Source organism: Sinocyclocheilus anshuiensis, unplaced genomic scaffold, assembly GCF_001515605.1.
Source record: "Sinocyclocheilus anshuiensis isolate Anshui unplaced genomic scaffold, SAMN03320099.WGS_v1.1 scaffold337, whole genome shotgun sequence".
NCBI classification, from domain to species: domain Eukaryota; kingdom Metazoa; phylum Chordata; class Actinopteri; order Cypriniformes; family Cyprinidae; genus Sinocyclocheilus; species Sinocyclocheilus anshuiensis.
The window spans coordinates 1,564,834-1,592,453 of NW_015537968.1; the positions used below are offsets into that span (position 1 = coordinate 1,564,834).

Below are 27,620 nucleotides of genomic sequence, written 5' to 3' on the forward strand. Positions count from 1 at the left end.
ACTTCTGACCAGATTTACATTAAACAAGTATAAATCTTTTACTAACTAGAATGTCCTAGGAATGTCCTCTTGTAAACTCCTTAGAATGCTTTGACACACCAGAATAAAGTAAAAAAATTCAAATGCAGTGTAAAATTAAGCAAGCGTTGTGCATAAGCTGGTATTCCATTACCTGCATATAAAATAAAAACAGAAAATGTATTATAAAATGAATATGAAATTGTATAGGCCTACTAACCATGATTAAGAAAAGCCTTTGTGAAGAGTAGATTGCAATAGCTTTTTTAAAATAACATTTCTAAAAGATGCATTATATTATGCGAATTTACTTTCACTGGCTGTTCGGTATGCATGCTCTGATTCAATATGCTGGGCAACTGTTCAAAAACATTAGCTAGGAAACAAAGAGGACATCAGAGGAATTTAAATAAGAACTTAAGTTTTTTTGTCTAAAGACAAAAATGCCCATAAAAACCAAAGCCAATTAGTGGCATTTAGATGATCTAAACTGAACATGTTCAGCATAATAAATGTCATATTATCTGAGATAGGCTCCCGTGGGCTGTAACCAAGTTTCTTTAGGCTGCTTAGTTAGATTTACAATTTATACTGAAAACAAGTGTAAAATACCTTGAACAACAGGAATTAGCAACAGGAACTGCATGTTGAACAAACACAAAGCTTTGCTATAGAACAAAAGGACAGGGTATGCCAAGGTATTTGGTAGTGCTGTTTAAATATTTGTTGACCTCACAAAGTGCAACTGATCAAGAAAGACTGCACTTTTCTGTTCAGCTCCAACCGTATCTTAGTTTTACTAAAAGCACCACTGCAGTGATAAAATTAAGAACTGTACAGGACAGGTGCAAAACCAGCAGTGCATACAATTTTAACTTGATTTATCATATAAATCTAACGCAATCTACAATTTACATTTTGTGAGACATTTTAAGTTTACTTGAATTGAAATAAAATACTTTACTAATATATTAGGTGGATTTTTAAGAATGAATGATTAATTAATTTTAACCAATTAGATTCCCTGAGACTAGCATCTTCCTCCAGAGGGCGCGTGAGGGCTCAGATAGATTTTTTTTATTTTTTTTTATTCAAGGAACAATAACACACAATATGTTATAGGCTCAGATAGATCAGAGAGCTGATTCCTCCACTGACCGCATTACATTTTTTTGTTAAATTTGTACACTAAAATGTGAAACATTTAATCAGTTAATCCCATCTCTTAATACCTGACATGCAAATGAAAATATGGCCTATAAATCTATAAAAACTATAAATATCCAGTCAACCATCCAAATCAATAACACTGATCTGTGATTGGTCCGTCCGGACCAGCGCTGTAAAAAGTTTCAGGCCCCACGCAAGAATCGAATCTACACGCAGCTTCTTCAGCGGTCTGTGCGTGCAATAGTTTACACCTGATTAATGACACCAGAGAAACATTAGTAGCCATCGAATTGCATTTACACCGAAGAATGAAATAGGATAATCACTATCCAGAAACATCTTTCCAGACCAATAAGAGACAACTTCCGGACCGTTTATCACCGCCCTATCTCAGACATATACACGCCATCTACCAGTTTATAATATTTCTGTGGTATTGACGTACGAGAGGCGTTGATTCTTAAGTGCTAACAGAACAACAGTCCTTCTCAGCTCGTAGGTAATGCTGTATTTCTTTTTATTAACCTATACGTCACAATTATTATTCACAATTTAGCAAGATTTAAAACAACTTGATTCGCTCTTGGCTCACCTCAACCATGAATGCGGTGTTGTGCAGTTAGCTCCGTTTAAGTAATGTTATCGTTAAGCAGCATAACTTGCTGGTTTCTGAAGTACCCCACATAAACACATTCTCACCTCAACTGCCTGTCGAGGAATGTAATTAATGTTAACGGGAAAGCTGTTCTGTGCACCTGTAACTTTTTCCCAGGATGACCTTTAACCCACTTTCCTACGTAGTGCTGTAGCAATTATTATGCAGACTCTTTTTCTGTCTGTCTCAAGGCAATGTTGAAGGCTGTAACCAGGTGCCTTTGGTCAAATCCTGTTGCTGGCAGAAGAATGATGTCCCATCACATATCACCGAATTTGTCGGGAAGAGTTGCTATAGTAACTGCTTCCACAGATGGGTATGATGCTTTATTTCCATTCTTATCCAACTGTTCTTTAGTTTCAGATCCTTAAAACAAAAGGGTGTGTAGCTGTCACAGCACAAAAAGACATTGTCCCTCTGGTAATAACTGATAATACAACTACTAAAACATATGTAAATATAAATGATGCATCCTAAATACTTACATAACATGCTGACAGACCCTTGTACTCACCGATCTTCTCAGGATTGGGCTCGCAGCTGCGGAGGCTTTGGGTCAGAGGGGAGCACATGTGGTCGTGAGCAGTCGACGTCAGGCCAACGTTGACAAGGCTGTGTCACTCCTGCGCAGCAGAAATATAAAAGTAATAGGCACCACATGTAATGTGGGGAAAGCAGAAGATAGAGACAAGCTCATTAGTATGGTGAGGAGTTGCTTTATCGCTCTTTTTAGCCAATACTTAGTTAATACTTTGGGAATCATACTTAGGAATATGTGCAAATGTTATGATGAACCCAAGAGTCTGTGGAAACTTGCAAATGTATAATATATATTGTGAAGAAATTTGATTTAAATGCTGTTACTTTTTATTGCAGACAATTGAACAATGTGGCGGTGTGGACATACTGGTGTCTAATGCAGCTGTGAACCCGTTTTTTGGGAACATATTAGAATCCACCGAGGAAGTCTGGGACAAAGTTAGTTATTATTAGCCTTGATACACATTTTTTCTATATATGTATATATATAAAATGTTAGTAGTGTCAGTAGTATTGACATTTGCTTTATGTCCACAGATACTTGGAGTAAATGTGAAAGCTTCTTTCCTTCTGACCAAACAGGTTGTGCCTCACATGGAGAAAAGAGGGTGAGAGAAAAGTGAAAAATATGAGTGGGAATAGAAAACAGAAGTATTTCAAAATAAACTTTATATCTGAGCCTAAATTAGGACCTTTTCATTTTCAGGGGTGGGTCGGTTGTGATTGTGTCTTCAGTCGCAGGGTACCAGCCAGTGCAAGTATGATGTTTACTTGCTGTAAAGTTTAATAATGCAACATGCCTTATCCAATAGCACTAAAGTGGTTTCTTTAATTGGGTTTGTAAACTTTATCTGCTGTTTATCATTCAGCACTAGTTGAGAGTTCACCTTGCTCTTGACTCTTTGACTCTTAGGGTCTGGGCCCCTATAGCGTGAGTAAGACGGCCCTGCTGGGCTTAACTCGAGTGTAAACTTTATCTGCTGTTTATCATTCAGCACTAGTTGAGAGTTCACCTTGCTCTTCTTGACTCTTTGACTCTTAGGGTCTGGGCCCCTATAGCGTGAGTAAGACGGCCCTGCTGGGCTTAACTCGAGCGCTGGCTCCTGATCTCACCCACAGTAACATCCGGATCAACTGTGTTGCCCCTGGCATCATCAAGATGCGTTTTAGTGCCGCTGTAAGGATTTCCTACACCTTTCATTTTCAGAGCTTCTTGGAAACTCGTCTTTTGCCTAATTATAATTTCTAACGTCAATTAGTCTTTACAACATTCACCTGTATAACCCTTTGCTTCTGTTCTTCTCTAGCTGTGGGAAAATGAGTGTGCTTGAAGAGTTCTTGAAACAGACAAGCATAAAAAGGTTTGTTGCTGTCAAGACAATGAATGAAACTGTTTTTAAACTAATAGTACCGTGGCGCTTGAATAATCATAGCTAGAATGGCATGTCTGAGAATAGCATTATCAAGAGTAGGAAACTGAATTGTTCCACTAGCATTATGCACCACAAAAAATATTACATATTTAATATATTATGCATCACTGTAGTTTTTTTATGTAGCTAAAGTGTATGATTGCATGATTAATAATGTTTTTAAAAAATCCCATTACCTGTAAGGTAGCATTGCAGTAATTGTCCACAAGCTATTTCTTCCTTTTCATAAGTTTTCTTTTTTTTTTGTTGCTTTCTGGTGCAGGAAACCTGATTCTTATTGTAATGTCTTGATCTCTTAAGACTCGGGCAGCCAGAAGATATAGGTGGTGTGATTGCCTTCCTGTGCTCATACGAAGCCTCATACATCACCGGAGAGACTATCACTGTAACCGGAGGCATGAACTGCAGACTGTAAGAGTGGCACAGGGGCAGTAACAGTAATCATGTACTTGTACATCAGATAGAAACCTTCTAATTCAGTGACCCAACACATTTGTAACAGCTGATGCAGAAATTCATAATACATTTACAAACGTTTAATTGTAATAAAATGATTTATTTTATTTTTTTTTGCTGATTTTGTCACATTCATTTTTGTTTTTTGATGTATAGTTTCCCACATCTTTTAACCAGTGAACTGACTTTTCCAGTCGTTTGGGATTACTGGTATTATTACTTTTTGATTTTAAAGATAAAAAAAGTTTACACTAATTTTAGCTTGGCTTAAAAAGGAATTATAAATAGAAACTTTAATTTTCCTGATATTTTCAAATTTTCTCTGATGGAGGGCACCTTTTTCAGAATTATTAAATAAACATCTAGCAGTAAACAATTCTTTATTTAAATTATATATATATATATATATATATAACAACAACACCATTCTACATGATACAGATAGAGAGAATAAAAATAAAATAAATGATTATTAATTATTAATCCACACTTCCTAAAAGCAGGTAGGTTTCCTTGGTTACAGTTGTACTACATGGTAAGAAGCTTCTGATTTTTTAATCAAATCTAAGACTTATGATTAATACAAGAATTATCTATAATAGAAAACACTGCAGCATCAAAGTCATTAAGCAAGAATGATGTTCCAATACAACTGCATCAATGTCTGCTTCCAGGAGACAATGTGGAACAAAACACAGGATTCCAGAACTCCCGCAGTGTGGGCACATATGTATCATTCTTTGTTTTGCAATACTGCTGACTGAATACCTGACAGGATATTTAAAGAAAAAAGCACAGAAGTAGTCAGATCGAAACAACCACAGTACAGGGACAGATTAAACCTAACCCTAGAACCAAGTGTTTGGAAAAGATCATTCTTATAAGGCCTTTTTGTAAATGATAACTTTCATGTTGTTCAGGAGTCAATTAATGCAATAACCTAGTGCATATAAGTAGCAATATTTTTATTTTATGCAATATAGACAATGCAGATTTGTTTTTAACATAATATAGGGCCACATACACACTGCAAAATTTTCAGGCAAAAAAAAAAAAGCATTTTAACATGCGAGTGAATGGCTTAAATTTTGTGGTGTGTGTAAACAAAATGTTTGTGGACTTGCTGTAGCTGTGATATTAGTTTGGTTATTAAGTTATATTAGTGACTGGAGACATTTATAACACAAACATCTATCAGTAATCTACCACAGGGCTGGTGGAAACAACCGAGGTGTAGAGACAGATTTGTAAAAAAAAAAAAGACACGTACCTCCTTCTCTGTGATTTGCTAACACCACTCCTGGAAAACAGACACACATTGCAGACTCGCTTTCAATGAGAGCGAAGTCACTGCATTGACAACTACTACTTGCTCAGTTTGGTCCTGAACAACACTACATGGACTTAACCATAATTACCAAAGTACTCTGTGAGTACAGAACACAAGCAAGCACTCAGAAGAGCGACAGCTGTATTTAGCTAGTGTGTATGTGGCCACAGGAACCTGCTGTAAATACTGTGCAACTCTCTTGAGAAGCTCTACAGACTGAATTAGACAACTGAATCTCCACTCTAGTTGCTGATTCTACATGTCATAACACTTATTTGGTTGTTTGAATCATGCAGATGCAGTTACAAACCTTTCTCTTGACATCGTCTGTTCTCTCATCATCAGAATCGCCAACAATGTCATCTGATGACTTAACTGAGGGAGATGGTGTTTCTAAAATAGATGAAAAACCAAAACCTACACCTCTGGCATATAGAAGGCAAAAAAAAGAAAAACAGAAAGGAAAACTAGTTACCTGGACTACCGACTGGAAGATGCAGAACTAGGGGAATACACGGAGAGCAAGTAGAAGTTCTTAAGGAACAAGAAATTCGGATAAGAATGATCAGCTTAACCAAAAACGTAATTAATAATTAATTATAATAATGATTTCAAATAAATTATACAATTAAAATAAAGTCATGTTCTTACGGTTTATTGACTGATAAAGTCTGGTGTTTCTCTGGCGTTGAACTCAAATCAATACATTTCCTCTTGCGCATCACAGAGTCACTGTTTCCCATACTGTCTTTTGAAGGAGGCTGGCATGAAGACTTTGTATTTTTCTTTTCATCAGACAGATGAATTGGACAGACAGGAAGATCGTTGTCGTTTAATCTGTGAATGACTACTCTCAGTTGGCGCTTCATGCAGGAAACGAGGAGAGCACTCATTTCTGCTTCTTGATGTGACTCGAAGGCCTCAGAGTTTCTCCTAGTGGAATATTTCCTTGTAACACCTTCCCCTCTTTTTCCATTTCTAACTTCAGTCTTTTTGGGTAGTTTGCTCTCTCACTACTCCCCTTCCTACCGTTTATTTCTTCTTTGCTGCCCTCCTCCTCCTCTTCTTCTACTTCACTGCCAGATGATTGACTGATCACTGTGACCAACATATTCCCGACAAAATACTCCTCTTCTGGATCCTTCTCCAAAATTTGCTTTTTAGAACATGATCTTTGTTTGCTTCTGGTATTTCTGGACATTTCAGAAGCCGTTTCAACTTCTTGTCCTAAATTGTTTTTTTGGAGAATGTCATTGGAAGTGGACCCAATCACTGGTGCGACCTGTGACTGGGCTTCCTTCACTGCTCTGCGAGTGGTCCTGGGTGTTGACGGGGCAGGATTTGTGACCCTGTTGGATAAGGAAGTGGATTCTGATTGGATGGTCTGCAACACTCTACCCGAAATAGGGAGGGAAAGAGAAGACAGGATCACGTCACTAGTAGATGACAGAAGAGATGCTGAAACAGAGAGAAGGAAAGAAAAAGGATGACAAGACAGATGCTAAGGGGCATAAAAGGAAATAATTACTTGAATTAAGCAATTACTTGATCATTTCATCTCCCAGACATACCCGAGCAGAGGTGTCCGAGGCATCTTTCATGCTGCAGCAGAGTCCTGAGGAGCTGGGGCTGCGATGCAGAGCGCGCACACTCCTCCAGAACAGCAGGGGCACCACTGAGCCATGAGACTGTCTGAATAAGACATCACAATACAAAATGGTGAGCATTGAGCATAAACAAAACAGTCTCCTCCAGAGGGCACCACTGAGCCATGAGACTGTCTGAATAAGACATCACAATACAAAATGGTGAGCATTGAGCATAAACAAAACAGTGGTCCTATCCCAAACGGCAGCATTAGCACTCGCAATCAGCATTTGTGTGCAAATGTGTGTAAAGGACCATACTTGGAACTCACACTTGAAATTTTTTTTTTTATTGAACATTAATTACATGATACATAAAGCATTACAAAATGTATCAAAAGTTCACATTGTTTAACATTGTTTTCATATTTAGGCAGTGTGCAAGAAAGTGTTTCCTCTCTAAATATTTTAGACAATTTTACCAACAATAAAATAAAAAAAAATGTAACAAATAACATAAAAAGTAAACAATATTTGCATGTGATTTCCCCCCCTTTATTATTATACCATGACAGCAGTTATTTTCATGGCATGAACAGAGTAGCTTAAATTACAAAAACAAACAACAACAACAAAAAACTCTAACAGCAATGGAAGAAAAAAATTATCTGATATTCTTAAAAGCAAAAAAAGGATTTTTGTTCTGAACCTTATTATGAATTATACCTGGGCAAGATCTGGAATTGGTAAGAGTTTATCCAGTCGAATTAGAAACTCCCACAATAACTTCTCTAGATTGGCCACATAGTTTTCTCCATAGTGAAGATGGAATTCCTCCTGGAGTCAAAGGCAAAACCATATCAGTGTACATGAATAAAAGTTTGCATTAATTGAAGATTTTTAGGCATTTACCAAACTTTACCAACCAGTGAAAGATAATTTAGAAGTGCCTTCTGTCATTGACAGACAAATGATACTGTATCTAAGAAGAAAATGTATATAAATGAAAATAAAGTTTTAAAGTACTCTCATGAAAATATATCAGGTGGGAGATGTGAGTGAGGATTTGTGGAGCAGTTCTCTTTAGTTTTTTTGTTTTACCTTGAAAAACTGTTTTCTGGATGCTGCATTCTTCAAGAGAGAGTGCACCAGGGTCTGGAAGTTGTGTTTAGCTTCTTCCACCTTTTGATCGTTCCTCTGAGGATAAAAGAAGGTTCAATCCTTGTTGCTGCATGTAACTCTTGTGAAATTATATGCAAGAACACTATTTTAACTTCTAAAGAAGCTAGATGAGAATAAAACTAGCAAAACATGAGACAAACAAGACTCTGCACCAGTGTCAGGGCCAAACTCACCTTTCCGATGGGAATTGAGGATTCTTGCAGCTTGTGCAGCTCCTGGAGGACATGCTGAGCATCAGGAGGATCTGACTGACGAAGCACTTCCAAGATCATCTTAGGTTAGCAGGATAAAAAGCAAAGAAATGTCTTTACTATTTACAGACTAAGTCTAAAAACCTTAGAAAACAACAAAGTTTCGATATATGACAACTTCACTGAATCACATGTAGCTTAAACAGTAATGGACAATGTACAGTGAATGTGTACATAACTGAGAATGACAAAGATGGCAGCATAAAAAGAGTACATGCTATTGGTGTTTTTTCATATGTGACACAGTCATTTTCAGTCATCTCACCAGTGCCCGCAAACCAATTGTCAGCCTGGCCTTATGTCTGTAATGGAGCAGCCCCGGTACAGTCTCACAGAATGATGTTATGGTCTCCTCCAGTTTCCCATAATGCACTGCGTCTCTCTGCAGCATCACCTTCCACATGGCTGCGGACATCAGGCGTAAAGGTGGAGCTATGAGCCGCAGTGCTGACAGAGGTAGAGGTATGTCTGTTGAAAATAAGATCTGAAACAATTAGAACAAGCAATCTGTACTGAAACTCATTATTATTATTCATTATCATCAAGTTATCATATATATATATATATATACATACATACATACATACATACATATATATACACATAGGGAGAGAAGCTAGAATTGACATTAAAATAAGGACATTTTTTATATGGTTTTATATTTCAGCATGTAAGTGATGAAAATGTCAAGTCAACTACCCATACGGACATTAATTCTAGACATTTACAGCTCTGATGTGCACATCTATATTTAGATGTGTGCTTCACAGTTAACATGTCAGCTGGACTACATCTGCATCGAAAATCCCTCGCATCTATCGACAACAAATGCACCACAGTGAAACGCATAACATACGATAATTCTTCTTTTACTATTAGATTTTTACGAGCTTCACTGCACAGACCCACCTTCATTCATAGTGTCTGTCGCTGTTTTCATTGTCCTCTCCGTTCAGAAAATAAACACCTCTGGTGTTTTGGAAATCGCTTAACGTTACTTGATTCGTAAACTTAAAAACAAAACCTATTATACAGCTCGAACTAGGAGTCATCAACTACATTAAATTAAACAACACGGTGTGAAGCTTTCTGTCCTTTGATCTATATTTACAGCCAATACGCCACGTTTATAAAAACAACTGATGATTCATAAGAATGTAATGATGGTCGCGGTAGGGATACACTTCTCGCGCCAAAATGACGAAATGCTGTTTCCGGTGTGAAGTATACAAAGACAAGAGCTTTAAAAAAAAAAAACTTACGCTGCGTCCCAAATGACGCACTATACACTATGCACTTATACACTATACACTGTACTTATGCAATATGTACTCAACCATGTAGTGTATGAATTATATAAGGTTATTTTGTCATTTTTTAAGGTCATAATCACATCTAAGGAAAAAATGGATAGTTGAGCGCATGAATTGTTCAACATTCCACACTTCGGGTGCTTCTCAATTCTTATTTGTGCATCCTCGTTTCCTTTCCTCGCTTCTTAGCTCCACCCCTTCAGGATGCGAGGGAAGGACGCAAGGAAAAGACGGGAGGACGGAGAAGTTGAATCAAGTGAAATGAAATATCCTCGCTCCCTTTAGCGTCACTTCAAAGCATCATCAGCTGCGCGAAAGGGATCTGCCCTTATGTTGTTAAAGTTTGTTATTTGAGACATTCATAATAAGTATTAATAAAGCAAGATGCCCTGTTTGAAATATATGACATGTATGGTTTATTTAAACTGTAAATATAAATTACAATTATTACAACAGATGTGAAGGGGGAGGAGAATCTATACATGCGTCAGGTTTTTCCGATGAAAAACACTTCCGCAAAGGATGCACCTGTGTATCCGAGAAGGGCCTCTGGGTGTATCCTCGCTCATAGCTCCTCAGGAAGCCTCCCAGATGCCCTACAAGATGGCTGAGATCGATCGGTTTCCGGGTCATAGGATGGAGGACGGAGGAGCAAGGAAACGAGGAGGGAAATTGAGAAGCACCTTTCGTTTTTTTCGGTTATTTAAGTGCATCATCCGGGTATTTAAAGTGCACTTTTTTTTGCAGTGTGAACACACTACTCACACTATTTATACTACAAAACGTCATAGAATAGTGCATAAGTACGCGATTTGGGACGCAACTTTAGTGGGCACAAATGTTTTGTAGGCAGCTGTCTTTTATTTGAATGTTGTTCCTGATCTTGACAATCTGCCCTACTTTATTTGTTTTTAAATTAAAGTAATACCCTTGTTTCTTTGCTTTTTATTTTGACGTTTAGTCGAAAAATTGGTTTTGGCTTTCAAAATAAAAGTCTTCCAATTTCCAGTACTGTAGAATCCCGAGGAAAATTAACTTTAAGTGTTACAACGCTAACCAGTCTCCCTTCCTACATCATTCAAACTTTGGCTCCTAAACACACAAGTTCAATCAGCGAACAGACCTTGCCCAATGACAGGCTATCAGGATAAATCATCCAGCAAAGTCAAAGTCCACTTGGCTAGCATCACACAACACGTTATTGTCAAAAAGATTTTCTCCACCATCTGTTACTCAGTTTCACTAGTTTACTTCAAACGGTCAAACAGGCAGAAAGGACTGTAAACAACTAAAACAGAGGTGACAGACAGAAGACCTCAACCACAGAACATTATGGAAACAACAGCCTCCCTGTTCAAGTGAGTTTAGTAACATTATTTTGTTACATGTTCAATACTGTTATTTACAATATACCTGTTTATCTTCAGAAGTATGCTTTGAGTAAGACAGTCAGATTTACATATACATTTGATCAAAGTTGTTAGTAAATAGATACAAAAATACAAATGGTCATATTTAGTTTAATTAGTTTTTATCAGTGTTTGTCCTTAGCATTAACATTGGACTTTAACTGTTGGTCTCTCTCAAGACATTTGTTTCACTCCATTAACAGCTCTTTTGATAAGACAGTCTGATTACCGCCATGTGCTGTCTGTGCTCGTCCCACTTTTAAAGCAGTCATTGATTATTCTAGGAAAATGGGGATTTACACATCCTCATGTTGTTCCAAACCTCCATGGATTTCTTTCTACCGTGGAACACACACACACACACACACACACACAAAAAAAGGATTTTGAAGAATCATCTAGGTCGCTCTTATCCATGCAGTTCTAAAAAAAAAAACGGCTACTGTTGTTTTCAAACTTCAGAAGAGACACAAAAACACCAAATAAGTATTTTAAAAGACATGATATAGCTTTGTGTTATAAATAGATGGAAATGTCATTATTCAAGTGATTTTTTAGTGATAATGTTTCCTTTTAGTGAGCTGTGATCAGATCAGTGAGTTAGTCAGACTCGAGAATCAGATCAGTCCGATTTGTCACTTTATGAACTGGATGCTTCAGTGATCAAAAATCAAGAAAAATTTGTTTACAAATTTAGGCATAATTATTTTCCCCTTGAAAATGGCAAGAACAGCTAAGGGGTGCATCAAGATTTACAAGGATGTCAGTAAATAAATATCAAATTTTGATTTGTTCTATACAAAGCTTTCACATGGCTTCAGAAGACTTGACATATAGTACATACAGTAAGCCATATGAACCAAGACCAATAAAATAATTCTTCAAAATCCTTCCAAGGAAGAAAGAAAGTCATACAACATGAGGGTGAGTAAATCATCAAGCATTTGAGCATTATCGTGCTAACTCCCTGTTGAAAAAAACAGCATATGCTGGTTAGGTATGTTTTGATGCTGGGATGCTGGTTTAAGCTGGTCCTTTGCTGGTTTAAGATGGTCTTTGCTGGTTTATGCTGGTCCTTTGCCAGCACATGACCAGCATAAACCAGCAAAGACCATCTTAAACCAGCAAAGGACCAGCATAAACCAGCAAAGGACCAGCATAAACCAGCAAAGGACCAGCTAAACCAGCATCCCAGCGTCAAAGCATACCTAACCAGCATATGCTGGTTTTTTCAACAGCTAGCTGTTCCTTTAAGTGGAGTTCTTTTCTACAATGACTCTTGACAAAACAACCATTTTTTGTACTCTATGTTGTCTTTGACGTTTTGCCTCCCCCTCATTCTCCATCGCTCTTTCTCTCAGGTCAGTGTCTCGGCGAGTATGGTCGCCCCCTCAGCGTCCATTCAGAGTGTGTTCCTGGAACAGAGAGGTCAAAAAAGGAGTCACTGCTGGAATTCTAGAGGAGCTCAAAGAGAAGGTAGGAAGTTAAACATCGTTCAACTGGAAGTTTTGCCACTTACCTAAATGGGCTTTTTGATGTAGACACATTGGTTAATCTCACCTTTAGGGGTTTGCTGTGGTTTTGTCTGTGTGTAGCGCCCCCTGCCCTGTGTTACATTTGTTACACAGAAACTCAACCAGTTTTCTAGACGTCCGACCATGACCAGGATAACAGAACTTTTACAGACATTTATCATAAACATTTTGTACTGTGATTCTTACCTCAGGCAGCCCAGGCTCTCTTGATATCTACTGTGCTGACTTTGGTGTGTGAAGAGGATGGGACAGAGGTTGACTCAGAAGAGTTCCTCTTAGCCCTGCCAGACAACACCGTTTTCATGGCCTTGACACCTGGAGAGATCTGGAAACCTCACCCTGTATGTATGATTGTTTTATTCAGGCAGAATGTTTTTTCATCTTATTGGTTGTTTTTAGCTGTTTCACCACTTATCTGATTGACTTCTTCAACGTTAGAAAGGTGGTAATATGCGTCACATTTATTTTTATCACACATCTTATGAGGCAAAAAATCCCAGTGAAATATTGTTTTGTAAAAACTAAACAAATGACTTTAGTTTCAGTCACTTATGAATGTTGTCGTTTGTATCATTCAGGACCTTATCTTAACATCTTCTAACCCTCCTAGTTACGTCAAAGGGCTGGAAACAAACCAGGTGATAGTAAACCAAGGACAGGAAAAGACATTGCTCAGATCACCTTTGATCTTTACCGTACGCACCCTAAAGACGTATTCGGCTCACTAAATGTGAAAGCCACATTCAAAGGGCTCTACTCTGTCAGTGCAGATTTTCAATGCATGGGGCCAAAGAAAGTTCTGAGGTAAACAGACTACAGATGGAAACTCTAAGCATTTTAATGGTTTGTTTTACTATTTGTACAAAATACTGAATTGTATCCTACACTTCTGTTGTCTCTCAGGGAGGCCCTCAGAGTCATGTCCACTCTCCTCCAAGCTGCTGGACACTTACTGATCTCATCTGCTGCTGTGATTCGCCGTATCATCCAAGGGGCAGATCTTCTTCAAGCCCAGCATGACAAATCTATCGAGTATTGGGAATAACCGGAGAAATGTATAATGGACTTGAATCTGAGATCAAGAATGTAACTGAGGGATGTTTTTTCTAAAATGTTTCCTAGATAGGTTTATATGATAACACTAAGGTTCATTTTAACATTAAAGCATTAGGTATAATGAATGAACAACAATTTGACAACATTTATTAATCTAGGTAAATGTTAATTTATACGCCACACTTCAAATGTTTGGGTTCATTGTAATGTATTCCTCTGATGGTAAGCTGAATTTTTAGCAGCCATGACTCCGGTCTCCAACATGACATCTCAGAAATCATTCTAATATGCTGATTTGGTGCTCAAGAAATATTTCTTATAATGATCAATGTTGAAAATATTCATATTAAATATTTTTTTTGTGGGAATCATGAATGAAGGTTCAGAAGAACAGCATTTATTTGTTAGTTGATACCTATTTAATGCATTAAATTGTTAATGGTTTTTATTGTAAATTGTACTTTGCTGGTTTAATGGAAAATTGCTCCAGGAAAATGCTTGTTTCTATGAAAACTGCTCTTTAGGAGTTATTTTTTATGCTTAGTCTAGGACTACCCAGTGTTACTTCTGTGTGTTTGACCTTCTTTATAAATGTTTATTTCACCTTTACCATTTAATATTTTTACGTGATCGACTGTATAATTTCATCTTCCTCATTTTGTAAGTCACTTTGGATAAAAGCATAAGCTAAATTATTAAATGTAAATATTATGTAAATACAAAATTGTCATACTAGTAAATGTTTAGAAAAAGAAAAATTAAATATAAAAATGTTTCAAGATCAATTTATTAAGTAAAACCAAACTGGTACAAAAAGCTTCTGCACAAAAAAGGACAGTCTCTCTAGTCAGCTTACTCGATGCAAAAACTAATAAACTCCATATTGAGACTATTCAAGATTTGAATTAGCCTTCAAATAATAATATTAATAATAAAAATCACAAATATTGAGATTGATTGGGGGGAGGAAATCAAGCACATACATTTTGTAGTATCATGTCAGCACAAATGTTATGAAACATATCTGTGTAGCACACTGTGGATCTAAAAGATTGCAGTTATGTTTATAACCTTAAATCCAATTGACCTTTGTAAAAGCAAACATCTACATATCTAAGCTCGAAGTGCAACATAAACATGAAAATGGCAACACACGTGCATTCGCTCTGTTGAGTCACACTGAGAACCACAATGAATAGACCTCTGATAAAACAAGCTACAAAACAAAATACATTGTACAGTCATTCAGTGCCTTGCCATATACAATTTTGTTTCAGTTACTTTAAGGTAGATATTCTAATGCTAAATATTTTTGATTCAAGTAATATGCTTAGTTTTGGAGATACATATTGCATAACAATGTTGTGAGAGGTTCTACAAGGCCCTGGATCATAGCATTAAACTGGGATGGAAATATCCAGACAGGTTAAAGGAGAAAAAAAGGTTTTGTGTAACATCTTTGGCAGTGATGTGGAATTCAGTTTCCACCTATCTGCACAGCTACAAATGCCATCGCAAACTGACTTTGCTTCTGAGGTCAGAGTTCACCCTCAGGCAAAACTGGGGTACTTCCCCTAAAAAGTTCATTCCATGTTGCGGCTTTGCCCCCTCCGCCTCGGTTAATTAATGTAGAATCACCCAAACTCAACCCAGAGCCTATGTTCTCAAATGAGACTTTCCCCCTTGAATAATTTGTACCCCTTTTCTGCTGTTGCATTATGACTGCGATGATGCGTTCCCTCTCCTCTGAGGTCATCCAGCGCATCTGATTGTGTTTGACATGATAACGCGTGTCTCCGTACCACTGGATGATCTCTGTCCGCGTCAAACCCGTCTTCTGCTGGAGTATCAGGTAGTCGTCGCTTGTGGGCCACTGGCAGCGAAGGAAGCTTTGCCGCAAAATTTCCAACTGTTCCCTCGTCTTCTTACGAAGTCGCACGCTCCGTTCCACCCGGCCACGGAGGAATGACGGAGACGGAGAAGGAGAGGGAGAGACGTCTGCAGAGTATTGTTGAACAGAAGCGCTGCCGTCATTAAACTCACCTTCATCACTTACTTCCTCCTTGGTCTCATTGGATTGGTTGACTGGTCCCTCATCGTCAGCCAAATCTACATCAACCTCAATCCCTGCCTCTGTGTCGTCAGCCTCGCCGTTGTCGTAAAAATCAGCACTAGGTAGAACATCGTTCTCCAGCTCAGTGTGAGAGTTCTGTTGCACCAGCTGCAAAGGCCGATTTCGCCTCGCAAGCTTGGTTAGCCATGCCCTGCCATTCTTGCGAAGCTGGTAGCGGCTGTCTGCGAACCATTTGCGAATTTCACGCCGATTAAGTCCAGTCATTTTCTGGAGCTGCTGAACTTCGCCGTCAGAGGGCCAAGACTTCTGTACAAAACTGCGGCGCAGGGCCATCAGCTGTGCTTTCGATTTTTTCCCTGATAAGCCATGTAGAGACTGTGAAAGCTCAGGAAGCTCGGGGTACGACATTGCGGCGTGTTGGTCGTACGATGGACGTCCATAGGAATCGAGCAGATGGACTCCAGTATTGTGAGGCGTTAGGTTTCTACTGTCACTTTGGAACTGGGGACTAACTTGAGGAACTTGGGATGCAGGTCCAAGACCGTTTTTGTACACAACATTAGCGTTGAGCAACTGCTGTACACCGTTATTGGATTGGGAAGCATTATTCTGGCTAAAATGCAAGCGGTTTTGGTCACTGGTGATGTGCTGAGGAACAGCCTGGCTGGGTTTAGGCATCTGGTCTATCTGATCTAGATGGGCATTTGCCACAGGTGGCGGTATAAAAACCTGTTGAGATTCATCACGTCCTAAACAATCCTCCTTGTCGTTTATTTCCACACACTCCTCGGCTACCGCTCCTTTCTGAATGCGCCCCAGCTTGCGTCGCGTCTCTTGGATGTCATCGTCAGCCCAGCTGATTCCGTAACGTACCCGCTGCATCATGAACCACGCTTTAACACGGTCCAACGGTAACGCACACTTTCGAGCTAGAGCACTTGCCTCCTGCGACGTGGGGTATGGGAATGCACTAAATGCTTCTACGAGATCTGACACGGCATCCAGCTCGTGGACCTGCTCCGAGCGCACCCAGATAAGCTTTAACCCCTCGGATACCAATGGAAGACAAACCTGGTTAGTCTGGTTGTGGGTCGATGTGCCAGAGGAGACCGCTTGCCTCTTTTGGCAGGACTCCTTAGTCCCTGAAGAGCAGGGTGACTTCTCCTGAAGTAACTCGGGGGATGAGCTCTGCGATTCTTCAGGAGCAGGTGAGTCATCCATCTTCTCTTCCTGTTCTTTGGGATCCATGGAGGATGAGGTCTCATTTGAGTCCTCGGGAGTCTGAAGGGAAGATGATCCCTCAGTGGTGTCTGGCTGAAAGGAGTGAGATCAAGAAATATAAATACAAATGCACAGTCAACATGGCACAAAAAGTTCATTGGTTATTTCCTTTCACTGCTGTAAAAGTCACCAATAAATGAAAAATCGACTATTATTTTGAATGGAATATGTCAGCGTTTATGATAAATGATTTAGCCACACATCTTTTTTTTTTTTAAATGCATCTCCCTCTCTCTCACCACAACGTCTCTTCTCTGATGACCAGCAACCTGTCACTCATATGACATCACAGCAATTAACGATCCAATCACTTCCTGAAGGACAAAACAACCCTCTACATTGCGAGTAAATCACTCGCATATGCGACTAAATCTTACTCTGGGCGACTAAATGATGTCTAATATTAGCCAATGGCTAATAAATTCTCAGATTTTACTCGCCAGTGTGTGAGTTGGAGGTTAAGGGTAGCACAGATATATTTTCACTCACAGAACACTCTGACTGAGCGCTTCAAGAGTTTCACTCTCCGTCAAGCGATCTGTGCTGTATGGATGTGCAACGCGAACCTACAATTTCCTAAATTTCAAGGTCACTGCTTAGTCCTATTCGAAGTTATCCTAACAGGAATAGAATGGCAGTTTTTTAAGCATATTTCATAAATGAATTGTATTCGGAAGCACAGTATAAAAAACTTAAATGAGATATTTGGAAAAATAACACTTACAGATACCTCCTTGTTATTGGTGTTAATCTGGCACCTGGTGCTAATTTCCTTAATTCCCTTAATAAAATTGGACTGAAAGTATGCTCTGCAGCGACCAAGCCTCTCATCAGCAGAAAAATCAAAAGGCTAGGCTCACCTTTGTTGAGGAGCATGTCATGTGGAGAGAAGAGAACTGGTCCAAAGTTCACTTTAGTGATGAGAGAAAGTTTAATTTATTTGGGTCAGATGGGAAACATTTTGTTTGGCATCAAACTGGGAAAAGACTGAACCCCGAGGGCGTAAAGTCGTCAGTGAAAGGTGGAGGAGGAAGTGTCAGGTCAAGGTTTGGGGTAAGTTTTCTGCAGCAGGAGTTGGGCCACTTTACAGCTACATGGCAGGGTGAATGCAAATGTTTATCAGAACCTCCTTCAGCAACATGCGGTACCTTCCCTGCAAGCATCTTCCAATCAGCCTGCAATTTTTCATGCAAGACAATGCCCCAGCCACACTGCAAAACAAGTAAAGCAGTTCCTTGAAGCTAAGAACAAAGTTATGGGTAAGAAACCCACTACAGTGACCGAACTATGGAAGAGAGTGGAAAAAAAGTGGACCAAGATCACATCAGCAATGTGAGAAACTACTAGTGATGTCCTGCGGCCGCAGATGTGCTGAAGTCACTCAAAGCAGGGGCCTCTACATTTCCTACTAATTTCTGCCAGTTGTAACCCTCCAATTTTAGTTGTAATCTTCTTTTGTGCTACAGTGGTTATGTTCTCTAATTTTGATCACTGTGTTTTCCACAAAATAAAGGTTTTTGTTGAAATTCTATGATTATTTTGTCAAACATGTTAGTGGAACAGTGGTATAACCACAGCTAATATTCCTTTAAATTTTGAGTGGTGAAGATTAACAATATTTCAGAAAAAAGATTGTTCTCTAATTTTGATCTCCACTGTATGCATATATAAACGACTAATTCTGTACACGGTTTTGTCAGTTATAAATTTAAAAGCTCAAATCATGCCAACCTTTTGCCAGAAACAATAATCAATTAACTGTACAATAGGTTACCTGAATATCCCATGAAAATTAGCACTTTAATATGTAAACTTAAAACCCAGAGGAGAGATAGGGCTATTGCATTTTCCATGCATAAATCATTTATAACAAACACTGTAACGTGCATTTGTGATTGTTTTCAAACAGGTTTCCCTGAACACTCGCCACTCTCCCATTGGTCAGTCAAATAGATAGCCCCTCCCCAAATGCACACCATTGGTTGAACCAATGACACTTTACCACAGTATTTCCACTTTTCCGGTAGGAATGAGTCAGAGTCTTTGCATGAAAGTCGGGATAGAAGGAATTTACATTTAAACACAACCACTATTCACAACATCATAGTGGTACACACAACTAACACACACTCATGTACATCGATAAATACTGACATGAAAACAAAACTTTACTTACGTTATCCTTAACAATGCTCTTTTCCAGGTCACCATTTAAGCAGGGTGTCTCTACATCAACCTCACGCTCCTCCTCTAACGTATCACTTCGCTCGATCCTCACCGAGTCAGAAAGTCTGGTGACAGGGTGAGCACGCCGCAGGTGCTGACTGAGACATTTAACGTCTCGCGCTTTATAACCACAAATCCGGCACTCGTAAGCATCCTTAACCGTCATCTCCCCGGCATCTCCCCCAGGCTTTCCCGCTGGGTCTGGAAGTGAAGAGTGCGTACTTGTGCTCTCGAGCTGTGGAGCTGCACACTGCTCCATGGCAACCTATGCACGACCGAGCGAACAGACACTAGACAGTTAAATTTCTCCCTCAACAAAGTCGGTGTGCAATACTCCCAAGAATGCAACGAGTTTCATTTGAATAAAATAATCGTACACGGAGTCAACTTTCAAGAGTTGAAGGCTGAATCCTAATTTATGGCCACACTGGTCTGAATATGGAACAAAGGCTGGCTAGCCAGCGAGCTAACACAAGAGCTTGTCGTGCTGGCTTCACAGATGCATAAAAAGTAAAAAAAAATAAAAATAAACAAATAAAAAATAGGCAGTTCAAATGCAAACCGGTTTATTTATTGTTTTTCTGATGTAGTTACTTGAGAAATAAGGCAATTAATAGCGTCATTCCCTGCTGATCGTCCTCGCCTTCGGATCGCACAGTAGCCCAGTGCCTTGAGGTTTGGTTTGTCTCATCCTCTGGATGTGAAGCCAGAGCGGCTTCAAAATAAAAGTTCATTGACAGCCGCTCTCTTTTCTGTTTCTTTTGCGATAGTAAAATAGCTTTACATTAACGAAACACTAGTAACTATATATATATACATAGACATTTGCACACATACACAGACACAAATTAAAAAATAATAATGAAGATGAAAAAGAACAAGTTATGTCTACTCAAGACTAATCCTAACAGGGATGTCCTCATTTAGAAAAACTATTAACAAATACATTAATTAGAGGTTAGTCTAGCATTTATAATTTCCTTCATATGAAAACCATAGATAATATGTGTGTGTGTGTGTGTGTCAGTGTGACTGTACATGGGTATAGGCAGGGGCGCCACTAGCAATTTTGGGCCCTATGAAAGAATATGAGGTTAACTTGACTGGTCTGCATACATGACTTGTACATACATATGGACACAGGTATTGGGACACCCCCTTCTTCAGAACAGAAAAAGGCACTTCCAAAACTGGCAGCAAAGATGGAAACATAATCCATGTATTTAAAAATTGTATTTCCAGTTTTGGAAGTGTCTAAAATGATTGTACGCATATGTACAAGTCATCAGAGGTGTTCAGCTGGGATTAGGACTTTGCTTTATGCAGACCAGTCAAGTTCTTCCACACTGACTGAATCAATCTATTTTTTTTTAACCTTGCCTTATACACAGAGGCATTCTTGTGTTAGAATAGAAAAGGGTCCTGTCCAAACTATTGGTATAAAATTAGAAGCACACAATGTCATTATATGCTTAAACATTTTTACTACCCAATACTTTTGGCAATATAGTGTACAAGCCAACCTAGCTATTCCAGATGAGTAATTCACTCCTTGATTTGCTTAATAAAAGCTTCCTTTGAGATCGTTTTGACAGACATGTTTATTGTGTATTATTTTCAGTGTGTTTATTGCTAAGTTTAGTGTGGCAAAATAGAAGCGCAGCTGTAATACGCGTGCAGTGTATCTGGTTGCCATGACAACCTCACCGCTTCCTGCTGCTGCTCTATGTAATCAGAGAGTGAATTTGTAGATTTTGCAAAACTAAAATGTGTTTAAAAGTGCGACTGACCAAATCGTCCGGCTCGGTTTGCCCCCCCCCCTCGAACTCGAAGACATCTCTAATTTGACAGTTTGAGTTTACCATCTGATCTCACTCAGTGACTCTAGGTTACGTAGGACGGGACGAAACCATGCAGTGAATGGGGGGAGATAATTTTGCCGGAAATGCAGAAATAAGCCGTAATTTTGTTTTATTTGTAATTCTTTGGTAGATACATTCATAATTTCTATTACATTACTACTACTACTGTTACTACTAATAAAACAGATCTCTGGGGGCCCCAAAAGTGCGTGGGCCCTTAGAATCGTCCTAACTTCCCCCCCTTAGCGGCGCCCCTGGGTATAGGCTACACATTTGATTTGTTACTGAATGGAATGCATTTTGATCTCTCTCTCTATTTCAAACAAAATGTAGTTCAATTTGTACTGGTATAGTGACTACTTCAAAGCAGGAAGGGTGGATCAGTTAAAAACATGGCTACATCAGTAGATAAGTTGTCCATAGTAAAAGAAAGGTCACAAATGAACCATCATAAGTAGTCTGTATCTTAGCAAATATCATTCCATTAGTAATAGCCTACATTAACAAATACCATAAAAAATTACCAAAGGTCTGTTGCTGTGTAAATAAATACAGTATTAGAGGGTTTCACATTACAGATTCATATAGTGAGCACAGAGAAAGAGATTTTAGAACATTTGAAGAGAAAACTAGAAAATCATCAGCAAGTATGTCGGCCATGCCTGAAGTTCCCACGGAACCCTTTGTAAGCTGATTTATGTGTGAAGGTGAAACCTCCGGTGCTGAAGACCATCTTGAAGTGTGAAATATCTATGTGTGCTCACTCAGCACCTGCAAACCCACCTGACCACTCCAGTGCTGCTGCAAACCCATCCCACTGACTAATCCTGTAGAATCAGGTTCCTCTATTCAAATGGCCAGCAAATGCTCAGCTCACGGCAAGCTGATGGTGTAGACATCAGCTGCATAACATGAAGACGCTACAGACCGCCCATATAGAGCTGGTGGCAGTTGAGAGAAGAGTTAAAGGCACTGGCTCAGAGGCAGGACCAGGCTCAAGAGCTGGAAAAGTGGCAGAAAGACCAAAAGCAGACTCTGGAGAACTGTGTTAGTCAGCTGATGAAGACTGGATCAGCCCTGAAGGATCTGGTCTTCACAAGTTTTCAGATTTCAGTGTCAGCCAGACTGGGCGCCCTTCAGACTGCCCAGCAAACTATCAGTTCGGCTCTAAAGGAAGAGGATCATTTCAACTTCTTGCAGAAATTTGGCAGTGTATACAAAACTGTAATGGAGGCTCGCATAGTGTATCTGAAACAGGGCTTGGAGTCAGAACCTGATCGCACTAAACGAATTGAAGACATCAGAAAGGATGGAGAATGTATCGGAGCAGGTGCACAAACTCCAGAGAAGGTTTCTTGCTTTTGTTGATCCTGAGTTCTACTCAGTTATTCAGAATGAACAAAATCCAGTCTCAGAACTAACCTTTGACCCACAGACCCTAGGGCCTGAGATGACTGTCTAAAGACCTGAAAATGGTGTTTTACAATTTCTCTGCCAGAAACCCAACCCAAGCTTCTGCAGGGAATGCGGGAACTTTCCTTTAACTCACTGAGCAAGTGTCTTTCATGAATTAAAACAGGCCAGTTGCAAATGAACAAACTCTTTTTGACATTCTACTGTGACCTGGACAGATTTAAAAATTCACAGTTTTAATCATGGCTCATGTATAAAGTTATACAGCATTTTTACAACAGATTATACTTATAAGACTTGTCAAGGAATTAAAAAACATCACAGTGAATTCTATGCACTCTACATGCTTACAAAGAGTTGTATCATTTGAGAGGCAGTGTTGAAAACAAGCTCTCAGCAATTGCTGAAAATAAAATATAATGAAAACTGATTAAAAATTTTCCAATCTACAACACACACAACATCATACAAGACAATGGATATACTTATCTATTCTTTGCAAAGGCTATAGTAAAATCAAGGTCATGGGTTTGATTCCCAGTGAATGCAAGACCTGATAAAATGTATACCTTGAATGCAACGCTTTTGATCAATCATTTGCCAAACGTAACAAAAGTTTACTAAAAAATAAATGTTAATTAAGAAGCAAATTTACTACAATATAATAAGAAGCGAATTTACTACAATATAATACAATTATTTTTAAGAACTACTGATTTTGAACTACTGATCAGTGAAAGAGTAGATATGAGACCTGGACTCCACATCATAAAAGGAGACCAGACCCACAAACACACCCACCTTCTGAGGCTTCACTTGCAGGGAGAGAGAGACAGTGGGTCCAGCACAGGCACTATACTGGTTCCCATTTCTCAACTGCACTTTCCAGTAACCATTCTGAAGGTGTGATCTTCCCCTTTTCTGGCCACTCCTATATCCCAATCAGTTTTCCCCTTCACCTGCACCTGTCCTGTTGCAGCCGTTGAGGCTGGTACTAAACTCTCTCTGCTCTTGTTTTCACTGAGAGGGTTTTCTGTCCCACCAGTGTTGTCTGGCAGGATTCCGGCTCTGCTCTGGTTGCCCGCCTGGGTTCCTGTTTGGCAGCAGCCTCACTGGCTCACTCATCCGGCTCCGTCCTGGATATCTGCTGGGGTTCCTGTACGGTTAGGGCCTTGCTGGTTCGTCCTGCCGGCCCCGCCTTGGCCTTCCACCCTGCCGGTTCCGCTCTCATACCCTGGTCTACCTCTGTACCCTGACCCCCTTCCATTGCATGGTCCTGGCCCGCCGTCCCTCCCCCTGGTCCGCCTCAGTTCCACCTCCCTCCTGAACTTTTATGTTTTCTGGTGGAGCGTCTGGTATCAGCTCCGTAGAGGGGGGGGGTTATGTCACAGTGTCTGGTTGTGGTGCCCTGGACTGGCCACTTGAGGGCGCTCTTCCCATTTCACTGTTACATGTTTTGAACTCTGTTTCTCATAGTCCTTTGCTAGTCTTTCTGTTCTGATCATGATCACCTGTAGGTAATTTACTCATCATCCCATCACTGTTTATTCCATGCTCACTCTGTCTGTCTTTGCGGCAGTATTGTTTGAGGTTACGTTGTGTTTTGTGTTCCCCGTGTTTTGAAGTTACCTTTTGTCTAGTTTTTGTTCTGTTCTGATTATTTGTTACTTTAATAAACTACTGCACTTGGACCTACTTTGTTTTCTCCTGGCGTTCCGTGACATCCGGTAAATGGTTCTTTCAGGTGCAATATTCTTTGTAGCAATTTCCTTGCATGTGAGGCCATTTGATGCAAAGCAATGATGGCTGCACTGCACGTGTTTCTTTGGAGGTAACCATTGCTAACAAGAACACAATGATTGGAAGCACTTCTTCCCCTAATGAAAGAAAGGACAATGGAATACAAATACAACGTGCAAACTAAAGTCACTTGTTTTTGTTTTTCAGATCAAAATGTATTGCCCTTTCTGTGGCGTCCAATGGCTGACTTTGCCAAGATTTTGCAGTTCATGTGGGCGAGAAAAAAATAAAAATAAAAAAGGAATCACTAGCAGAAACTCAAAAAAAAGAAAAAAAGCCACTGCACAAAACAAATCCCAGCCGGGTCCTTCACTTTTTTGGGTCCCCTTGAAACATTTCCGTTGTGGTCCGTGCTACTTGCAGCGCGTTTCTTCATTTGCATGTGCTGTGAGGATTTGCAGCGCGTTTCTTCATTTGCATGTGTTGTGAGGATTTGCAGCGCGTGTGTTGTCAAACTGATGAAGATGTTTTCTTAATTTGCTGGTGCTTTTTCAATTTGCATGTGTTTTCTTAAGTTGCAGTGCCTTGAGCTCGCTCGGCCACCGTAGATTTTACCTGACTAGTACTCATTCACAATTTCACATGTGCTGCTGATATGATTAGTCAATTAACGTTAGTTGGTAATTTTGTGTCGGGATAAAAAAAGTCAAATTTGCTTTTTTGTGAAAAGTTAAATTTTTGGCCAATGAAGCTTTTAGCAATTATTTAAAATGCATCTGATTACTCTAAAAAAACAATATAGAAACAATGTGAATTGAAACCACAACAGCTTAATCAGCAAACTTTGCAAAACACAAAATTTATTTCACTGCCAAAACTTTTGACCATGACTGTATTTACTAGACTAATGAAGCCTAACGAATCAGTCTAGTCCAAGCGCTCTTTCCCACACTTGGTTGCACTGTGTAACCAAGACAACCACACATAACATTCACTGTAGGAGCCAGAGGGATTCTCAACATATAGGCCTAAGTATAAAAGTTTATTTTGATAATTTATTTCTAACTCAGCGCGTACGCGATTGATAATTAAGCGTGGTTCAGTTTTATTTTGGAAAATTCAATTGTGAACAGCAGTTTGTAATGTGTGTTGATATGATACACGCTGACCGCTAGACGGCGCAAGCTGCTCTATTGGAGTCAGTGTTGCCATGTCCGCGTATTGTAAGCTAATATGGACTTGTTTTTCATAAAGTGTCTTATAAATATGGGATGATGCGGGAAAGACACGGAGGAATAATGTGGTTGGAATCATTTTGGACAGTCAGAATAGACCTGTTTTTAAAACTCAAGCATTTAAAGTGGCAGATGACATAACTGCAAATCACAATAATAATGCAGAATGTTATCAGCCATTGATGCTAATATAGTTATCGTTATAGTTATCTTTACAGTTATCATTCTTGGTGTGAATGGGCCTTAAAACAATAAAACTTCGATAAAATAGTTCAAATGTCATTGCGACATTGCAACCACTATTTACTGTTCAAGCTTTTCTCATAGATGAGACTGATTGAGATGGCCAGTTAACGTTATGTGAAATGAAAACATTATTTTAACATTTTGTTGTATTTTGTTGCTTTTTAACATTTTTGTTTCATCTGTTTTAATAAGCGTTTTAATATTTTCTATGATTAATTTGAAGTTAAATTACGAAATTAAGTACTTTTTTATTTTTTTATTATTGTTTTCTTTATTTTTAATCTAACCACTATTGGAGCAGTTTGCCAGCTTGTCTTGTGAGATCTGGCAACACTGCGTATTGTGCACTGAGCGAACAGACAGGAGGCAGAACCGAGCTGACAGACAAGAAACATCAACGTTTGACAGTTTGCCACTGTTTGATTATTGAAAAAACAACACAGAACAGCATTAATAAAGGCAATTCTTCGGTATCTCCATGGCTTGCGGCTTCAGTTCAAGCGCTCTGTGTGTGTCGGAGGGAAGGATGCGCGGCTGAAGATTTAAGTCCGGAGAGACTGAAGCATCCGCATCCTGAACATCCCGATAGACAATCACAACGATGATGGAGGGGCGACACGAGTTTTTATGCGGTGTTGTTGAGGGTAAGTTTACGCACACATTATTTATCTGGATGCTTGGGTGGGAGCCACAGATACGACCAAATAAATGAGGCTTATTCGTTAAATAGCATTTTTAACTCGAACACAACTTAACTTGCGGTTATGTATCTTCAAACTGTTATTTACTACAATTATTTACGGAAAAAAGAAGCACCAAGCTATAAAGACACATATAATTAGCCTCTAAAATAACCCATTTCTAATTTATGGGCTAGAAGGGCAATTCATCTTATTAAGGCGCCTAGAGCATCCTGGGTATGTATTTGCATATTTATACTGGAGTGTGATAGGAAGCAGCTGGCCAAACCATAAGACACACACTCACACTTACACACACATTTCCTTCCCCAGTGCACATACACGCATGTTGTGCATATCTCCTAATTAGCCTTACTCTTGTTTGTAGCTCAGTGTCACATTATTGGCTCGGCGGGTGATTTGTCTTTTTTCTTCTGTGGAAATGTCACCTGGCTGGATTCCAGCAGCTTTCTCTTACTGACCCACTTCTGTCCTACAGCTGCAAACTTTAGGACCACACTGGCATGAATATCCAATATCAGGGACGTCGCTAGAACATTTGGGAAGGAGAAGAGGAGAGACACACTTTATAATTTATAAGTAAATCTAACTCTACTCTCATACATACAGAACACTCATGTAAAGTCAAACATACTATATAACAAATCTCAGCTATAAAGATATATATATATATACAGTATCTCACAGAAGTGAGTACACCCCTCACATTTTTGTAAATATTTTATTATATCTTTTCATGTGACAACACTGAAGAAATGACACTTTGCTACAATGTAAAGTAGTGAGTGTACAGCTTGTATAACAGTGTAAATTTTCTGTCCCCTCAAAATAACTCAACACACAGCCATTAATGTCTAAACCGCTGGCCACAAAAGTGAGTACACCCCTAAGTGAAAATGTCCAAATTG

At 39.2% G+C, this 27,620-nt stretch overlaps 4 protein-coding genes and 2 pseudogenes across 4 annotated transcripts in view; 4 read left to right on the top strand and 2 right to left on the bottom strand.

The window, feature by feature from the left end:
* Positions 1-1,443: 1,443 nt before the first annotated feature.
* LOC107669257 (dehydrogenase/reductase SDR family member 4-like) lies at positions 1,444-4,375 on the top strand. Its single transcript, XM_016461440.1, is given in 10 exon segments — positions 1,444-1,687; positions 2,035-2,159; positions 2,370-2,547; positions 2,720-2,821; positions 2,921-2,991; positions 3,090-3,141; positions 3,426-3,560; positions 3,691-3,704; positions 3,706-3,744; positions 4,117-4,375. Coding segments are annotated over 9 exon segments (828 nt in total). The 5' UTR covers positions 1,444-1,687; positions 2,035-2,037; the 3' UTR covers positions 4,232-4,375.
* A 270-nt stretch (positions 4,376-4,645) lies between these two features.
* Positions 4,646-10,557, bottom strand: LOC107669266 (uncharacterized; annotated as a pseudogene).
* A 380-nt stretch (positions 10,558-10,937) lies between these two features.
* LOC107669275 (cell death activator CIDE-B-like) lies at positions 10,938-14,260 on the top strand. Its single transcript, XM_016461456.1, has 5 exons — positions 10,938-11,292; positions 12,705-12,819; positions 13,070-13,219; positions 13,489-13,682; positions 13,782-14,260. The coding sequence occupies exons 1-5, from the start codon at positions 11,267-11,269 to the stop codon at positions 13,921-13,923; spliced, it is 627 nt and encodes a 208-aa protein (XP_016316942.1). The 5' UTR covers positions 10,938-11,266; the 3' UTR covers positions 13,924-14,260.
* A 432-nt stretch (positions 14,261-14,692) lies between these two features.
* On the bottom strand, positions 14,693-20,196 carry LOC107668861 (zinc fingers and homeoboxes protein 1-like). The gene is made up of 2 exons (XM_016460882.1): positions 19,466-20,196; positions 14,693-17,322 (listed from the first exon to the last, which is right to left on the bottom strand). The coding sequence occupies exons 1-2, from the start codon at positions 19,772-19,774 to the stop codon at positions 15,472-15,474; spliced, it is 2,160 nt and encodes a 719-aa protein (XP_016316368.1). The 5' UTR covers positions 19,775-20,196; the 3' UTR covers positions 14,693-15,471.
* Positions 20,197-20,553: 357 nt separating this feature from the next.
* On the top strand, positions 20,554-22,921 carry LOC107669114 (uncharacterized; annotated as a pseudogene).
* A 3,458-nt stretch (positions 22,922-26,379) lies between these two features.
* The window catches only part of LOC107668868 (protein O-GlcNAcase-like), a 22,087-nt gene continuing 20,846 nt past the window's right edge, over positions 26,380-27,620 (top strand). The window contains exon 1 of the mRNA XM_016460913.1: positions 26,380-26,655. Within this exon, the coding sequence (XP_016316399.1) occupies positions 26,613-26,655 (43 nt within the window). The 5' untranslated portion in view covers positions 26,380-26,612. The remainder of the gene's footprint in view (positions 26,656-27,620) is intronic.